Source organism: Euprymna scolopes, chromosome 40 (assembly GCF_053919585.1).
Source record: "Euprymna scolopes isolate OS-2025 chromosome 40, ASM5391958v1, whole genome shotgun sequence".
In the NCBI taxonomy this organism is placed as follows: Eukaryota; Metazoa; Mollusca; class Cephalopoda; order Sepiida; family Sepiolidae; genus Euprymna; species Euprymna scolopes.
Window position 1 is genome coordinate 61,810,006 of NC_136521.1, and position 19,208 is coordinate 61,829,213.

Consider the following 19,208-nt stretch of genomic DNA (forward strand, 5'->3'; position numbering starts at 1 on the left):
AAAGTGAGACAAGTCAAATTAAGCCGGTATTTATCTGTCTTTTTTTTTAATTTTCTTCCTTTGAAGAGTGTAATGCTGGGTATGGGGCAGCCAAACCAGCTGCCAACATTGCTCTGCTTTTTATTGAAACCAACCGAGAGTTCTTTTTAGTATCCTCGCTGTTCTCTTAAGCGCAACTGTCTTGATCTCTTTTGCACTTCTTTCACCAGGAATATTAGTTAGGTAGGACTTCAGGTTCTTCATTATAAGCCCTGTGGCACCTATAATAACTGGTATCTTAATATTAGACCTCGTTAGCGGCCAGGTTATTTATTTAATCAAAGTTGACTGGTAAAAACGTCAAATCTATGACGGCACACGGATTATAAAACAAGAATATTTGATTTTAATACGTATCTACTTATCTCCCCATATCTTTATTTCTCTATATGCTAGTATGAGCTCCCCTCTATGCTCCCCTTACTATTTTTTTTACGTAAAACACTTGTCTACCTGAACCCACTATCAATATTTCTCCCATTCTTCATCTGAGCCTAAAACTGAACGTATAGTCTACAAAAAAGGTTATTTCTTAGAACTGCACCTCTGTGGAATTCTGTTCCCTCTACTGCTTTGCTTTTAAGCTGACTACAATATGTTTGTGTTCAAGTCCAATCTAAACTAGTTATTATCCTAAAGTAATCCAATTTACCACATTTTCACTTCTAACGATTACTATGATATTGTCCTTTGGAATGCCGTGCACTCATTAAGGCTTATCCTCGAAGTGTTTCCGGGACTTTATAAGTAAAAAATAGTTTTAAAAATCGCTCTCTCTCTCCCCCTCTCTCTCTACCTCTCTTATATTTGGTAACAAGTGGAATAGTTTCCCCACACTCTTTATCTGCGCCTAGACCTAAACGTAGATCCCATGAGCATGGTTTCTTTCTTAGAACTGTGCGTCTGTGGAACTCTCTTCCTTTGGCCTGCTTCCCAGGTGACTACAATCTGTCTTTAAGTCGAATGTAAACAAGTTCGTGATGAACCTTACCTCTATATAATCCAACTTACAAAAATCCCAATACCTATGGCAAAAACGCTATAATCACATTGACTTATGTATATTCATTAACCCTTATCCTCGAATGGCCTCCGGGCCTTGCTTATTGGTGATTCCTTTGTATCATCTTTATATCAGTTGAAATTTTGTTAAATTGCAGCATGATCTACATCATAATCATGTTGACCATCCGGTTCCCGTTGTATCACACAAGTTAAGCAACGTTGACCCTGGTCAGTACTAAATGAGTGAACTTCCAGGTGGTGTGTGTGACCTGCGCTTATCTCGGCGTTGTTTCTGGCCGCTCTGGACTCCTTGGTACTGGACTCAATCAGTGCCGATTCAAAAAACGTGTGTTGGTAGTTGCGCAACCCTTACCCCACAACTATGCGCGCAGCTGCCCCTACAGGGGGGTATCCTTTGTCTTTCGAGACTGATCGGAGACAGTGATGCTCCCAGTGAAAATCATTATCAGAAGGTAATTAATAACGCGTTTTGACGAGGAAAACTCGAAAGGAAAACCTGCCAAGCATACATAGCCTACGACAGTTAAACGTATGCGCCTATCGTTTTATCGTAGTTAAACCCAGGGAGCTGGTTGCTCTCACCAGGATGTAACTGCAATTCCAGGATATCCACACGGTGTTATTCTACGCGGAGTAAATCAATCTTTCCCCCCTCCAAGAGTTTTTCTTGTATATTTTTTTATATAAAAAATGTGTTTAAATATTACTTATTGATTGTCTTAATTGTCAGTAATTTGCAAGTAACTCATCAACTATACTATCGACTAATTTATGTTTTTGTTGTATTGTTATGACATTCTACCACGAGGCTAACGAATCCCGGTTCCTAGAGGACTTCTTCCAATAGATAAGTTCGTGATGTATGAGTTCCATTTTTTCTTCCAGAGTGGAACATTGAAATGGTTGTCATCAGGTTTCGCATTGTTTTCCCTGTGTTGTTACACAGCACACAGGATCACCTATATTACATTAAGTTTTTGTTTTTCTTGGATGTCCGAGTCTCACCAGAGCATCATGTCAACACAGCATGGTTTGAGCACCGCCCGACGCACGGCTCGTTTGTCTGCTTTTCTGAAGTTTCTATCATTCTGTTTATTTTCCACTGAATATTGCTTGTTTCGACGCTCCTAGGAGCAACTGTACGTGTAATTGTGAGGCAAGTGTTGCGCAATAACCAACCAAACCTCTCCTGAATCGGCACTGTTTGAGTCCAGTAGCAAGGAGCAGTCTAGTAAGACTGGAAACAATACGATAAGATAAGCGGATGGCACATACAACACCTGGAAGTCCAAAGTGGTCGCCCATTATGTACTGACCAGGTTAAACATTGCTTATCTTTGGTGATCCAGCAAGAGCCGCTGTGTCAACATGATTATGTAGTACTTAAGAACACTTACAGATATATCAAGTATCTTTATGTGTAATTAAAAAAACTCGGCATAGCCGTTTCTGAGTTCATAGGGAACAAACTCTTATACATACAAAGTTCTTTTTATATAATAGTATATGTGTGTGTTTGTTAGTGTATTATTTCGACGAGGATGGTCATATCAATAACAAAACACTCACTAAAAATGTGTACTAGCTTGTATGTAGTTCACTGTGTTTAGATTTGATGTATTTAAAAGGAATATTTTCGAAATGAAGCACGCTATGATTGAATTATATTTCTATTCATCATACACCTGTGTATAAATAGGAGTTAAACAAAAAAAACGATGTGAAATGCATGACAACTATGAGAAAATTGGTCAATAGTCTGCAGGGAGAACTTTCATTTCGTATTTCTGATATTTGACAGCGATGTAGATTCTTGGGACCTAGAAATCGAAGGAATTATGGTTTATGATTTTTTTAGCAATAATTCTTGACAAGTGCAAGAATATACTTTTACGCTACAAGAACAGCGATATATTTTTTTAAGCACGAATGGAAGTAATTTTCCTTTAAAATATTCTCCCTCAGTTTTAAACATTTATGTATAGCAAAATAAAAAATCGTGAATGCAAGAGGCGACCATTTATTCGGAATGGTAGTTATTTTATTTTCAATTTTCTACAAGTTCATACGAGTAAATTCTTAAAAGTATTCTCTGCTTAAGTTCATGCATTTTTTTTTTGCAGTTATTTTTATTTCCTGACTATTTCTCGAAAAAAAATTCTAAATGCGGCAAAGGAATATTTTCGTCAAGTTCAGGAAAATATCACGAGCATAAGTGGTTCATTCCATTCTTTTATTCTTTATTTTGGTAATTTCTAAGCAAAGTCCGAGTTTTTCAAGAGTAAACAATACTGTATGTACCTTGTGGTCTTATTAATATTTTCGCAAATCTGATATATCCAATTTCAATCAATAGGAATCATTTCTTAAGAAAACACCGCTCATGCTCATACATATATATATATATATATATATATATATATATATATATATATATATATATATATATATATAAAATGTTTGTGATATTCCGAATTTTACTGGGTTTGTATAATTCAGTAAATTTTCGTATACCAATGAATTTTAAGCCAAATAGAGATGATTTAAATTGCAAGCTACAAAATTATCATATTTCATAATTGAGCATTCATATACTGTATTAACAAAAACCAAGACTTAAAAATATCGGTAGCAACAAAAAGTGTATTTCATTGTTAGTTACAATTGTGTCAAAACTAATTGGACAAATTCAAACATTATGGCGTTTGAAAATTGTCACATATACAGCCTTTCTGCAACCTTATTGAATAAAAAACACTTTAACAATAGAACATTATGTAAAGACAATTCCATTTAAGGACATAAAGCATGCGAGAACATTTATCCCGGACGCATCTTTGTCTGGAGCATATTTAAATATTTATATATCTCCTAATTTTCGTATCACTATTTTAACACCTGTCATAAGAAGTTACCACAAAACACCTGTAGCCATTAAATATCTTTTAATAATACTATTCGTTGATTTCTTAAATTAGATTTCTATATTTCTTTATTTCACATAATTTATTTAAAAAAAAATTATTTTAGAATTTTATTTTTATATTTATAATATGGCCAAATTAACTAAGCTAAATCGTTACGATTATGTTAGTTTCGTATTCGACCTCTGCTTGCTTCTTTGTTTACAAAAATATCGGCTATATTATTTCTTAGATTTAAGACCATTTTAGGTTTATATTTTATTTAATAGTGAAATAAAGACCTACATTACCTTATACTTATTTAATCCTCATTCACCATTTGAGGTTATGGATCCCATTCTATTTCTTTATTCCATTATTCTCTTTCGTTCTCATTTAGTGGGATTAGCGATTATCGGGCATTTTTAGCTTCGAAGGGAGATAATCCCGCTCATTATTAATTTTTAAAAATTAGTTAAAATCATGAGAAACCAAGACTGTCAAATGTAGAGTCTATACATATATAATAATAATAATAATAATAATAATAATAATAATAATAATAATAATAATAATAAGCTTAGCGTCTGTGTGTGTGTCTGGTCAAGAATAGGTTACTATATGGTTGACTATTATAGAAAACTGACCACATATAATAGTAGAAGATGTATCGAAACACAGAAATGGGTATGTTTGATCTAACATAATGATGATTCATTAAAATCATGGGGTCTGCGCACGCGCCTGGTCCACAATGTATGGAAAAAAAACGTTTACAAGCGATTATCGGGCATTCGTAGCTTCGAAGGGAGAAAATCCCGCTCATTATTAATTTTTAAAAATTAGTTAAAATCATGAGAAACCAAGATTGTCAAATGTAGAGTCATATATATATATATATATATATATATATATATATATATATATATATATACAATAAGCTGAGCGTCTGTGTGTGTGTCTGGTCACGAATAGGTTACTATATGGTTGACTATTATAGAAAACTGATTACATATAATGATAGATGTATCGAAACACAGAAACGGGTATGTTTGATCTGACATAATGATGATTCATTAAAATTGTGGGGTCTGCGAACACGCCTGGTCCACAAAGTATGGAAATAAAAGAAAATAAACAATAAAAAAACGTGTACAAGTGTTTTTGATATAGATGTACATAATGGTACTTTGATAAGTATGTTTTTACTTAAATAGGGATGGTATAATAAAATTGTGGGGTTTGCGTTCGCGCCTGGCCTCCATAGAATGGAAAGAGGTACACACTTTAATAAAGACTTTTCATATCTATCTGCGTAAATATTCTTTGATAATTATGTTTCAGTTTGAAGAAATATAGTATAATAAAATTATGGAGCGTTCGTTCGCGCCTGACCTCCATAGAATGGAAATATGTTACTAAGTTTAACAAGTTTTTTTTAATATAGATCCACAGAATATTGTGATAAGTGTTTCAGTGTGAACAGGTATGGTATAATAAATTCTGGGGTTTATCTATTCTATTTTTACTTTCATCATATTTTGCTTTATATATATATATATATATATATATATATATATATATATATATATATATATATATATATATATATACAGGGTATAGAGGGAGATTGGCGTGCAAACTAATTACTATTGGCACATTCTGATAGGCGTAATAACTGTTTTACATTTATAATAAATTGATATCTTTTCATATATTGAAAAAAAATCAGTTTTCACAAGCTAGGCATTCATCTTTCTGGCAAGCTAGGACTCCATCTGTCCTACAAGTTAGGTATTTATGTCTCCCTAAATATGCATTTATCCATCTCATAAACTAGGTGTTGATCTATCCCACAAACTAGGTATTTATCTCTCTCACAAACTAGGTACTTATGTATCTTACAAACTTACACTCATCCATCTGACAAATTAGGTATTTATCCATTTCACAAACTTGGAATTTATCTCTCACAAGCTTGGTATTTATCCCTCACAAGCTGGGTATTTATCTCTCACAAACTTGGTGTTTATCTCTCACAAACTTGATGTTTATCTCTCACAAGCTAGGTATTTATCCTTCACACGCTATTAATTACTGTCATAAGTAAGGAATTCATCTCTCTCAGAATCTATGTATCTATCTCATTGTAAAGTTAGACATTTATTTCTCTCAAAAGCTAGGTTTAGAGTCCGAAGTGTGTTTGTATATTCAGCGTTCTAAGAATTGTAGCCTGCAAATGACAGTCTCGTCATCATTCTCCTGTAGAGAGATCACTGGCGATTAGCAATAAACTAAAAAAAGTTTCAAACGGAGAAAGTAAATCCTTAGATGATTTACTTAGTAGAAATGCACAGCTCTAAAACGGTACAAAAATCTTCAGGAGAAATTTCATTCCCACATGGTATTGAGTGGTGATTTGAGAGAAAAAAATCTTCTGTGTAACACGATGTGGTTTTAATCATTTGTACAATATTTTATTTTAGATTTCCTCTCTTGCAATTTGCACTCAATATTGATTCACCATACCTATAGACGATAACAAATACAAGTAAGTAAACATAAAAAAATGGCCGAAAAAGGAAAAAATATCGAGTGGAGTTTAGTTTGAAGGCGTTTAATTTATTCCGTTGAATATTTTTCCATAGAATTTACAAATGTATTATTCCATGTTTTATAAGTATGTCCAAGGATGGAATACTGCTGCCATATCTGGGCAGGAGTTGCTAAAAACAGCCTACCCTTCCTTGACAGAGTACAAAATAGACTTCGAGGCTTAGTGGGGGATGCCCTTTTCTCTACCCTGCAACCTATCTCCCACAGAAGAAACGTTGCGAGCCTATCCTTGCTTTATCGTTACTTCCATGGCAGGTGCTCGTCTGAATTCCAATCTCTGGTCCCCCCTCGCTAATCTTTCACGAAACACACCCGTCTAGCTGAATCCACTGTGAAAAAATTCCCCCACTCTTTATCTGTGCCTAAATCAAAACGTGGATTCCATGAACAAAGCTTCTTTCTTAGAACTGCACGCCTGTGGAACTCTGTTCCGTCTGCCTGCTTCCCACCTGACTACAACTTGGATGTCTTCACGTCCAACGTTAACAAATTCCTAATGAACCGCCCCCTTAAGTAAACACTTCAGCAAATCTCCACACTAACGTAATGTACTTGCAATAACCCTTATCCTTGAGTGGCTTCGGCGCCTTGATAAGTGGTGACCACTGTGTAAAAAAAGAAAAAGATCTTCAAAAACTATCTGAAGTTTTTCTCCGAAGTTTCTAAAAAATATGAGACGTCATTTTTATACATTCCCACGTTTATTTCATGAATAAACTAAAAAAATATATCCATGTACGTTTTTACAATCACCTCACTATAAAACATGACCCCCCCCAATGAGTATTATTTATATTAACTTATTTATTTCGGACTATTATTCATCTATTTAATAATTGTTGTTTCACGACGTTTCAGCCAACTATTCCCTTGGCCTTCATCAGGTGATAACCGCGACAGGATTGGAACTCCGAATCTCCTAACTGCATTCTCAGCAATCACTGCTATCCGTAGTCGTTGTCGTCTCACCAAGTTTTTGGCCAAGTAAGCTTCTGGCCGGCTTTGGAAAGTATTGAAACCGATATCTTCAGACAATGCTCATTTTGGAACCGTAGAGATTTACCGTCTCTATCACCTGCGCCACGGGCCCGAAGATGAGAACAATAGCCCGCAATAAATAAATTAATATACATAATAAATGTTTTATATAGACAATATTTTGGTGACGTCTTAAAATATCATCGCGGCCCTAAAAGTAATGCACATTGCCTGCTGTTGTTCCGTGTTATTAGCAATATAATAACGTACGTTGATCAACTTACCATCAATAATTCATTCAACCAAACTATTACGAACATATAAAACGGGTAAAATAACCAGTTAAATAAAAAAAAATATAAAGTATTCACTTTAAATTTTTTAAATAAATCCAATGCTACGGCTAAGTACATGGCAAATATACTTTAACTTGCATTTTAAATACAGCAAGGTTTAAACTGAAACGATCAAACACAATTTTAAGCTAAGAAATAAAACAAAATACACAAAAAGAACAAAAAAATAACGAACCTTTTAAAGCTAAGAAGGTGGGAATCCTTCCAGAAAGATTTTATCTCTCCATAAACAAAAGCGTAAATCAGGAACCTTTTTTTACGCTTAAATAAAAAAGACAGCATTCGCAGACAGAAATTAAATGAATTAAGAAAGTAAAACAATCGGATTGAGGAATTCCACTTCGTTAAAATCAGCAATTCTGGGCAGACGAAACTATTAGATTCTGGCGTTTATTTTGATAATGTCTGCTGTAGATTTTTAGTTGATTCCATTGTTTTGTTAAAGCTTTTAAAATTAAATCGGATAGTCTTGTCTTTAAATGATCTTGAAATAGACGGACATTACCAAATTTGGGTGTCTATGATAAAATTAGTAAAATGGGTATGTACTGAATTTAAAATAAAAAAGGTATAATACTAGGCACCGCCAAAACTGGGGGGGCAGGTCAGTACTTTTTGACGGACCGTCTTTTTAAAAATCTACCAAAAATCAGGTAATTATCCGATCAATACGAAATTCTCAGCGATTATTAGGAGAAGAATGAACTTTATAACAGTGTACTTATTTTTCATAAACGATATTTATATATATATATTTTTTTGCTTACAAAACCCCCCCTTGTTTTGAAGTGGGAACAAATATGCTTAAAATAATCATCTGAAACTGAACAAAACATATTGTGTTGTTGTAAGGGACAGAGTTATAGATTCAAAAAAAAAAAAAAAATTGTTTGCATACCTTATTTTGACGTCTGAATATCAGAACTTCGATTGTGTTTAATTATCCCGCTTTTGAGTTTTGAAGTGTGAAATTCGGTGAATATGTTAAGTAAAATAATTAATTTAAGTTAAGCAAAACAAAAAAAAAATTTTTTTAATATTTATACGAAAAAAGCTATTTTAAAATTTTTGATAAATAAATTAACAATTTTTTTTTAGCGAGCCGAATAATGCATGACCATTATTAAACAGGGCATGCTTTGAATAATCGATACCAAAAAAAAAAATCGATAAATATTGTGCCCTTTGTGTTAAAAATAGCATCATTTTTTTCGATCCCGTTTGTAAACGTTTGCCGCCTTTCGACTACGGTGGACCAAACGCGCTGAAATAATTTTTTTTTATTCTGCTTTAAATTGCCCCCCCCCCATTTTGGGGAGCCTGGCCCCCACACACATACACATTAAAAACCAAACGCATACAAATGGTCACCCATCTGGTACTGGCCAGCCTCAGCTTAATAATACATTGAAATTTTCGTCACTGAAAAATAAGTTTTTTTTGGCCTGTTTGGTCTTCCATAGTTTGCTTTTTATCAAACGAAATCGTAAACAGAGTCGATCTGAACTCTACGTCAACGCGAAATATCTGGTTACCTATATGAATAAGTGGAATTATTTGAAATTCAGGTACTTATATTATAATATTTTTGCATATTCTCTTAGAAAATCATCCTAAATCTTAGTTAGACAATAAATAAATTAATTAATTATTTCAAAAACCCTTTTTTTTTTATATTTAAGTACGTTTTTTGTGCAAGACAAAAAATGTCAATTGTTAACTTTTTGGGAAAATTTAACATTTAAAATTGAATTAAAAATAGTAGAAAAAGTTTTACATTATTCTGTTTTCTATATGATAAAATTCAGGGTTTTATCTTTCTGGAAAAAAAAGTTACTCAGAAATAATGGATTTTAATAAATGTAATTTCGTTTTAAAAAACAACAACAACTTGATTTTGCGGCCATTTTTGGCGGTGCCTATATAATACTGAGACAAAATATTAATAATAGTTTGTAGCACGTCTGAAAATTCGACGGTGCTTTCGACATAAATCTGTATAATTTTAGTTAACTGCCGACTATCAACTCGACGGTTCTAGGTTCAATTCTTGTCTTGGGAGAGATGCTAATCTAGCGGCACTGATGAGCTGTGATACAACGAAACAAGACTGTATGTCGATGACTACCAATATATATTAAGCCCACCCCTCTTTGGGTAGAGCACTATTGTAAATAATCTCACCCGCTACTTAATTGGCTGACAAATGCGAAATTCGCTGTTTGTTTGTTTACAAACAGGCGTTTTGAGCACTGTAAAAGTGGTGGACGGATGCTTGTTTAAATAGACATACGGACAGGTTATTTGCGGGCATCGCTTCCGTGGTCGAGTGGGAGAACTGCAGACTGTCAACACGACGGTTCTAGGCCCTCTCCGTGGCTTAGGAGAGGTGCTAGTCTAGCGGCACCGATCAGTTGTGATAGAACGAAACAGGACCGTATGTCGATGCCTACAAATTTAATTTTAGTTAATATAAATATCACTTTCGAAGTAAGTGCCTGTCAGAGTTAATATGTATCTGAAAATATATTGTCTATGCCAGTAAAATATCCTTTAAATACATGAAACGATGATGTATTGTCCACCAATTCTTTTAAAATGGTTACAATTTTATTCATTTCTTAATTAATTAAATGCCGTATTCTTTACTTTATAAATAACTAGCCTGATTACGCGGCGTTGCCCGGGTGTTAGGGTGGGTGTGTTGAGAAAAAACAAAACAAAAAAGTGGCAGTAGGCAGACAGGCTTGAACCCGTATCGCGAATAAGGAAAAGAACGTGACAATCTTTACTGTTGCGCGCAGTGCAAAACCGGAAGAGACGTAGTTTCAAATGAAGTCTAGTAACTCGAAAAGAGGGAATGGCTTTCGAAAATATCGGCGAAAAAAAGAGACCCCTCCATGTAGAAAAGTTCGCAGTTGAAGATAAAAGAATTAATGTTTTGGGCCAATTTTTTTATATTTGTCGTCCGAAGTGCCGAGCTTCAAAATTAGTCCGATTTTGTAAAGTTTTACAAGACATGCATACATACACGCATACATACATACACACATACATACATACACACATACATAAATGCATTTTAAGAGACATGTGAGATTTGGAAATAATGGCATTCTAATAAATTAAACGGACGTTATTTTATATATTTATTTAAAGTTGAGATATTAGTAAACGTTTCCCACCAAATTCTACTTTCTATTCGCCTGAAAAAAATATATTTCTTACACGTATTGCTTGTCAAAGCAACTGGTCTTCAAAGTACACGTCTATGCATGGTTTGATCAGGAAATGAGGGGTTGCATATGTCGGTGCGTCAGTTGCACACTAACTTCCGTAACGTGTGGATTTCATGACTCAAAACTATTTTATTTCATAAAAAAATTAAGGCGGTAAAAAATTCAAAAATTTATGAAATCCGATACGATATTTTTAATACATATTTTATTTACTTTAAACAAGTTAATGGTTAAGCTCCCAATATATATATCATCCATTCAAAGCAAAGTTTAAAAAAACATTTATAATAGATATAAACATCTACTAAATATGGAATCGGTCAACATGTAAGGGGTTAAAAATGAGACAAAATTGAAAAAAAAAATCGTTACACATTTTGTACATTCATCTTAGTTTGTTTTTGATTTTCAATCGGTGTTTATGCGGGTTACGTAACTACTATGGAAACGTCACCAGTTTTGAATGTTTAGGTTTCGATTCTAGCTGAAGGCATCAAAATATATATATATATATATATTTTTACTTTTGAAATCAGGAGTCTGTAATAATATATACGAAATCTGGCCAAATTAAAATATATTTAATCTATTTTACGACCGGTCAAAGCCTGGCGCTTGCCCCCTGTTAGTATATATATATATATATATATATATATATATATATATATATATATATATATATATATATATATATATATATGGGGGGGAAATATGCTTAATCGATTTTAATCTCCTTTTATTTTATACCCTTTTTTTCGTTTTATTTATACCCCTCTTTCCTTTTATCTATTATCCTACTTCTTTCCTTTTATCTATACTCCCTCTTTCTTTTTACTTATGCCCCCTCTTTCGTGTTATTTATACCCCCTTTTTCGTTTTATTTATACCCCCTCTTTCGTTTATTTATACCCCCTCTTTCGTTTATTTGGCCCAATCTTACTAGAGAGCAGATCCAAATTCATGAAATTCTAATACGTTTTAGCAAAATGAAGGACATAAATGGAGAGGTAGACTTTTGTCATTGATTTATATACTAGCAGAGGGTACCCGGTGTTGCCTGGCTGTTTGTAGATGTGTGTATTTTTGGGTAAATGAAAAGAAAAATCGTTGGTTGTTTTAAAAAAAATCGAAGCCTTGACGCGCAGTTGGAAAATACTAGAGTGAAAAAAAGCAGGTGCCCGTTATTGACGAGTTATTGACGTGAACTATGAGTGCGGGACAGTGTTTTATTTACTGCAAGTGTGTCTGCTTCTTTTTTTATACGAAAAAGCTTAATGCACATGCGGCGATCATAAGAAATAGCTATTCAGCAGTTAACATTTTCTGCGCAACAGTTTTTAACGAGGTCAATAAACCGTTTTTTTTTTTAAACTAACTTTCGGAAAAACCAGCTCCCTGTTTATTAGGGGGGTGTCTCGTCTCGAAATGAAAGCAACGTCTCATATGACGAAGCCAACGTTGACCAAAAGTTACATAGATTTCTAAAGACCACTGGCCGTGGGCCCGTAGTATGTATTTGCTTTCCCACTGAGAAAATTAGGCGCAATGCCATTTTTTAATGTGTTGAGAGAGGGAGGGGAAGGGAAAAGGGTACCAGCTCCCGAGAGGTGGGAAATGGGCGATGGATAGTAACGGTTGGTCTAAAGGGTCATCCCTACATTGACAAAGGTCTGATATGTGGGGCTACCCCCACATGTGGTCTTTGCTTGCAGTATCTGTCGAAACAGATACTATACTTTGATCTTGTCGCCCGGGCACCGAATGGCGGGGGCAGTTTGTATTTATTTGCTTCCCCACTGATTAAATTAGGCACAAGGCCTTTTTTTAATGTGGAGAGAGAGGGAGGGGGAGGGAAAGGGGGTACCAGCACCCGAGAGGTGGGAAATGGGAGCTGGATAGTAACTGTTGGTATAAAGGGTTGCCCCTATATTGACCAAGGTCAGATGTGTGGGATAACCCCACATATGATCTTTGCTAGCAGTATCTGTTGGAAAGATACTACACTTTGATCTTGTCGTCCGGGGCGCGGAGGGCCGCGGCCCAGTAGTATTTATCAGCTTCCCCACTGAGAAAATTAGGCACAAGGCCGTTTTTTAATGTGAAGAGAGAGGGAGGGTTGAGGGAAAAGGGGGCCAGCACCCGGAAGGTGGGAAATGTGAGCTGGATAGTAACTGTTGTCTGTAGGGTGATCCCTACATTGACCAATGTCTGATATGTGGGGTTACCCCTACATATGGTATTTGCTTGCAGTATCTGTCGGAACAGATACTACACTTTGAGATATTAAATCCTTTATTCATGTTAAAAATATATTGAAAATCAGCAATGAACAAACAACTTAGGCACATGGCCAACTCAAAAGGAGGGATTGTGGGTGTCGTTGGTCATCCTTGTCACTCCAGAACTAAACAAAATCAAAAGTTTCTCCCAGCTGGTATCTTCTTTCACCATAATACCGCATTCACTCTTTCATACTGGGGAACGTCCTACTTGACTCCCAATTTTTAAACATATTTTATTGACGTGTAAAAACAAAAAAAAGATAACAATAAAAATTGTACAATAATTCATTTGTGTCGAGGGGGGGGGGAGAAAAAGAAGGTGATTAGTAGAACCCTCCCAATCCCGTCTAGTTGATAGACTGCCCGTTCCACTAGGTTTGTAAAAGGAACCTCGCTTCTATGGGTCAGTCTCTAAGTAGAGATGCCCTCTAGATGGGGGTGAATGGAGAAAAGAAAATTTTGTGGGTAAGGAATGGGGGTTAGTTTGTATTTCTTTCTTTCCAAGATTGTTGAAATTTAGAGGAGGGGGTGAAAACAAAAAAATGCAAGAAGGAGGGGTGGGGATCTTGGAAGCATCCTAATCGGGGAGGGATTGAACACACCATCAGCTAGCTGAGAGGCTATTTGTTTAATTTTACTTTACGGAACTGCGTGTTCCACACTTAGGCGGGGAACACATATTCAAATTTGGCTCCTCTTCGTATACACAAACTTGCTACATGTATCCATCTTCTGTATAATGCCACGCGATGCAGCCTTCTTCTATCACATCTGATCTTCACCTGTAGTTGGTGTTTAAAGAAAGCAATCAGATCCTGATCAGAAAAAGACAACACCCCCCGGCAATCTTGCAGACCTGACCTCCAAGTCACCATTCTCGCCACGGCCAGGATCGTAATGTAGACCATTTGTCTTTCCCGGTCCCACGGCGGTCTCACGTTGACCACGACATTGGATACGGTAATTGGGCGAGGATGCTCAAGATCGATGCGAGCCGTCACCTTGCTGACATACGACCAGTACCGGCTGAGTTCGCGGCAATCGAAGAAAGCGTGATCAGTCATTTCTACGGCCGTTGTCTCACAACGGGGACAATCAGACGACCCCAAAAACCCGGAACTGCATTGTATGTTGTTGACTGGAAGTGCATTTCGGGCCAATCACCAGATCAGAGAGAACTCCGAAGTGTTCAGATGAATCGAACCTAGCGCCCAGCTCCAAGCGGTGCGGATCTCACTCTGCTGCCAACCCATACGAGGGCATAGGGGGTCGTCAGCGGCCCCCTTCACTAGATCCCTATGGAGTTCCCTACGGGTAGCAGTAACAAGGTCGTTAGATCTTGGTAGTCGTTTTAACGCGGCTCGGCACTCTTTCATGTAGACAGCTTCTCCCCGCGGCCTGCGATAGCTCTCAATAAAAGGGTCGAGAACGAGGTCGGGGAAGGCGGCAGTAACCACAGTGTGCCACGGTTGGTCATCTTGCATATAGTGGCTGAGGAAGGCCAGCCTCTCAGCGTCTCGATGACACTTCAAGTCTGGCATTCCCTAGCCTCCCTCACACGGACGTTGAATACAGATCTGTCTGCTCACCCAGTGTTTTCCTTTGTCCCAAAGAAGCAAGGACAAGAGTTTGACAAGAGATATTAAGTGTTGTGAAGGCAGGGGAATTACGGCCAGTCGGAAAAGGATGAGAGGAAAGACGTAAGTGGCGCACGCCTCAGCTCTACCCTTTAAGGAAAGTTTCCTAGGAAGCCAGGAATTGATTGCAGCCTCCACCTTTGACTGTACCTCCAACTAATATTTGTCAAGCTAGATACCCGGTTCGAACCACACGCCGACGATCGGAACTGGGCCATCTGTCCAGCTGAAGAGCGACGGGAGGTTGGCATTACCACTCCAGGCGCCCATCCGCAGTCCTACCGACTTGCTGCGGTTTATCTTGGTCCCTGTAATACTTTCGTACTGAGCGAACGCCTCCAACACGATCTCGATGTCTCTGAAGCTTGACACAAAGACCGTGACATCATCGGCGAACGCGGATACCTTGGCGGCTGAGCCACCGGGTATTGCAATTCCGCACAGGGCCGAATTTGCCTCCCACATCTCAGCTTGCAGAGCAGGGGCTCCAAAGCCAGGACATAGAGCAGGCGCAACAGCGGACGACCCTGACGAACTGACCGAGAGATAACAAAGGGTTTCAAGTACATTCCGTTGACTTGCCTGACGGCTGTAGGCTGTCGATACATCACGGAGATCCACTTGCAGAAGTCCGGTTTAAAACCAGCGGCCTCTAAGGCAGATGCCAAAAAACGATGATCGACCCTATCGAAAGCTTTGGACTGATCTAAGTTGATCAGCGCTGTTTCCGTGTCGTCATCTGTCCTTCCTCTAGGATCGTGCAAATGAGGTGCAAGTTGTTCTGAATCGATCTCCCCTTCACAGCGTAGTGCTGTTCCAGTTCAATCAAATCGCCGATAACAACCTGCAGTAACTCAATACCTCATCCTTTTTCTCTCAGTTTTGCGTTTTAATTGTCCATTCATCGACTATGGTTCATTTGAACGTCTATCTATCTATCTATCTATCTTTCTATCAATCTATCTATAGGATAACGTGTATGTTATTTATTTTATGTGTCACGTTGTCATCCAAGTGACTGTGGTTTAATTGTTATGGGTATTCATTTCTTGCAATAAATAATTTTATCATGAATTTTGATTTCGGTTTTGATTATAGCTGAAGGACGTCTCTCTCTCCCTCTCTTTCTCTCTCTCTCTCTCTCTCTCTATATATATATATATATATATATGTGTGTGTGTGCGCGCGCGTGTGTGTGTTTGTGTGTGTGTGTGTGTACGTGTCTGTGTGTATTGTATATATTGCGTAAAGTTGGTCTCGGTTTCGATTCAATCCATACATCAAAGTCATATATATATATATATATATATATATATATATATATATATATATATATATACATATGACTTTGATGTATATATATATATGTATATATATGTATATATATATATATATATATATATATATATATATATATATATATATCGAAATCACAACTTTATAATAATATAAATCTCGCTAGAAAATTAACTCTATATAAAACTTACGAAATCTGCCAGAATGTAGATATATTAAAGCATACTTTACGATCTGGCCACGCCGGGCGTCCATGCTAGCTTAGATAAATACTTTTGTAATTTAAACCAAAAATACAATATTATCAGAATGTCTCCATTTACGCTACGCATCTACAGAATGCCAACATCAATACAGAGTGTGGTCTCTAGAAAATCCGGAAATTTGTCAAACAAGGATTTATTTTTACAAAGAATAATTTTTACAAAGTTTTTCAAAGACAAATGTTATATTATACTCATAGATACTCAAAATGTCGTCCGTGCACTTCACCGCAGCGTCAAACAACGATTTATTTTTACAACACTCACATGACACCGGTAAAAAAAAAAAAAAAATTAGAAATCACGCATTTTTTTTCATGATCTAAATCTAATCTGACCTTCAAATTTCCCGCTTTTCTATTACATATGAATGAGTCCTCTGTGGAATTTCCACAGTTCCCGCTAGTGTAACTTATTGCCCTGCTCTCAATATCTCACACATTCACTGGTACTATCACTCAATCTCGCGCTTTTAATTTCTTATTTATATGCCCTCTCCCTCTTTTTCTCCTCTATCTGTTCCACACGCTCTGTTCCTTACACTTAACTAATATTTTAACAATGTCTCTCCACCCCCTTTTCCTTACTCCCACTTTCGCTTTAATCAATTTCGCCCTCTCCCCCTTTCCCTCGATCCTCTTCTAGTGCTCTCTATCTTCTTCTCCTCTCTGGAAGTAAATCGTACCGATGCATTATTTATTTAGCACCGTCTCGCGCTTACGTCTAATGGGAACAACTGTACGCTATTATTAATCACCGCTGTTAACAGACGTGAATGGAACGTAGATAAGAAGTGAAGAGAAATCGTTACACGATTGTTTAAAAGGCAAACACAAAAAATGGCAGCCATTTTGCAAATAAGTACTTTATATCTGAGTGTCGAACAATGACAATTGCGCTTAACTTGACTATGAAAGACTGACTTACTTATACTTTAATCATAAGGGTTTCCAACGTACGGCCCGGGAGCCACATTAGGTCCGCCAAGACTTTTAATCGGGCTTACAGAGCTCTTATGGAAAATGTAACTAATATTCAAGAACATTTTTTAAATGGAAATGTAGTAAAACAATGTGGTGTTTTATTTTATTTTTTTTCAGAATTTTTTTTTTAAAAAGAGTTTGTGTTGGGGCACCAGTTCATATAACAAGAACAAAACTGCAGTTTCTTCTTTAAAAAGACAAGTGTCCCTCTCCAAAAAATGTGATGGTTTACTTGTTGAAAATCTATGGCAATTGTGCCTCCTATATAATACTTTCAGAAATGCACTATTTTCCTTCTATTTTTATTATAATTTACTAATATACAAGTATACTAAATAAAAATTTACTATAATTTAGTAATATACTAGTATACAAAATAAATAAAATAATAAATAAAAATTAACTATAATTTAGGAATTTACAAGTATACTAAATAAAAATTAACAATAGTGTAGTAATACTAGTATACTAATATTAACAATAATTTAGTAATATAGTAATATACTAAACAATTACTATCTATAATTTTGTCATGTACTCGTATGCTAAATAATAATTAACTATAATTAAGCACTGTACTAGTATAGTAATATTAATTAACTACTATTTAGTAATATACTTGTATTTTAAATATTAATTAACTATATTTTAGTAATAAAATAGTATACTAAATAATAATTAATTAAACTTTAGTAATATACAAGTACACAAAATAATAATTACCTATCTTTTAGTAATACACAGGTATACGCCATGATGATTTACTGTGATTTAGCAACAGACGAGTATACTTATATTAATTTACTACAACTTAGAAACATACAAGTATACTACGTAATTATTAATATAGTTTATTAATATACTATGCTTATAATTACGTAGTATACTAGTATATTAATAAACTATAGTTAATTATATTAAATCATTAATTTAAAAAAACATTGTCCACAAATTCCTGCTTTGTAAATAAATGAGTTGTTAAACGTCATAAACCTCTGTTTCTTTTTTAATTTATTTCTTTTTTAATTTTTTTCGATATTACAATAGGAAAATGCGAGTATGAAAAGTAATATGGTTAAGCTTAAACATAGAAAAGTAAAGGACTAGTTCTTAAAAGTGGAAAAGGAAAAGAAATATAACAAATTTATAAATATTGTAGCATTAAGAATTGCTAATATAATGTTACAAATAGGCGTTATTTAAAATTTATTAATGCTGCAATGTTTCAAGTTATAAATTTATTATATTTGTTTACTAGAATATCGTATCTTTTCCCCCGTTTTAGCAAATAGTCCTATACTTTTCCATGTTTAATATTAACATTATTAATTTTCATGCTCGCATTTTTCTATTGTAATCCATTATTTTTCCAGGCTTCGAGTAAATTCACTTATTCTTTGTTTAATTTCAAACTTATTTTGTGCCCCTATAAACATATAATTCGTCTAGTCTCAATAAAATTCCCCAAATTATCTCTTTTTCATGCTTTCATTCTCTCTATTTCTCCTGTTACTTCTCTTTTTTGCGGGAGCGGTGAATTGGTAGGAACAGTATTTGCTGAAGCGGCGTGGTTACTATGGAAACCAGTTA

General features: G+C 35.5%; 1 protein-coding gene across 1 annotated transcript in view; it reads right to left on the reverse strand.

The window, feature by feature from the left end:
* LOC145265676 (sperm-tail PG-rich repeat-containing protein 2-like) overlaps positions 1–19,208 on the reverse strand; it is a 1,924,518-nt gene that overhangs the window by 25,874 nt on the left and 1,879,436 nt on the right. The window contains exon 12 of the mRNA XM_080121737.1: positions 7,974–8,046. Coding sequence (XP_079977863.1) covers positions 7,974–8,046 — 73 coding nt within the window. The remainder of the gene's footprint in view (positions 1–7,973; positions 8,047–19,208) is intronic.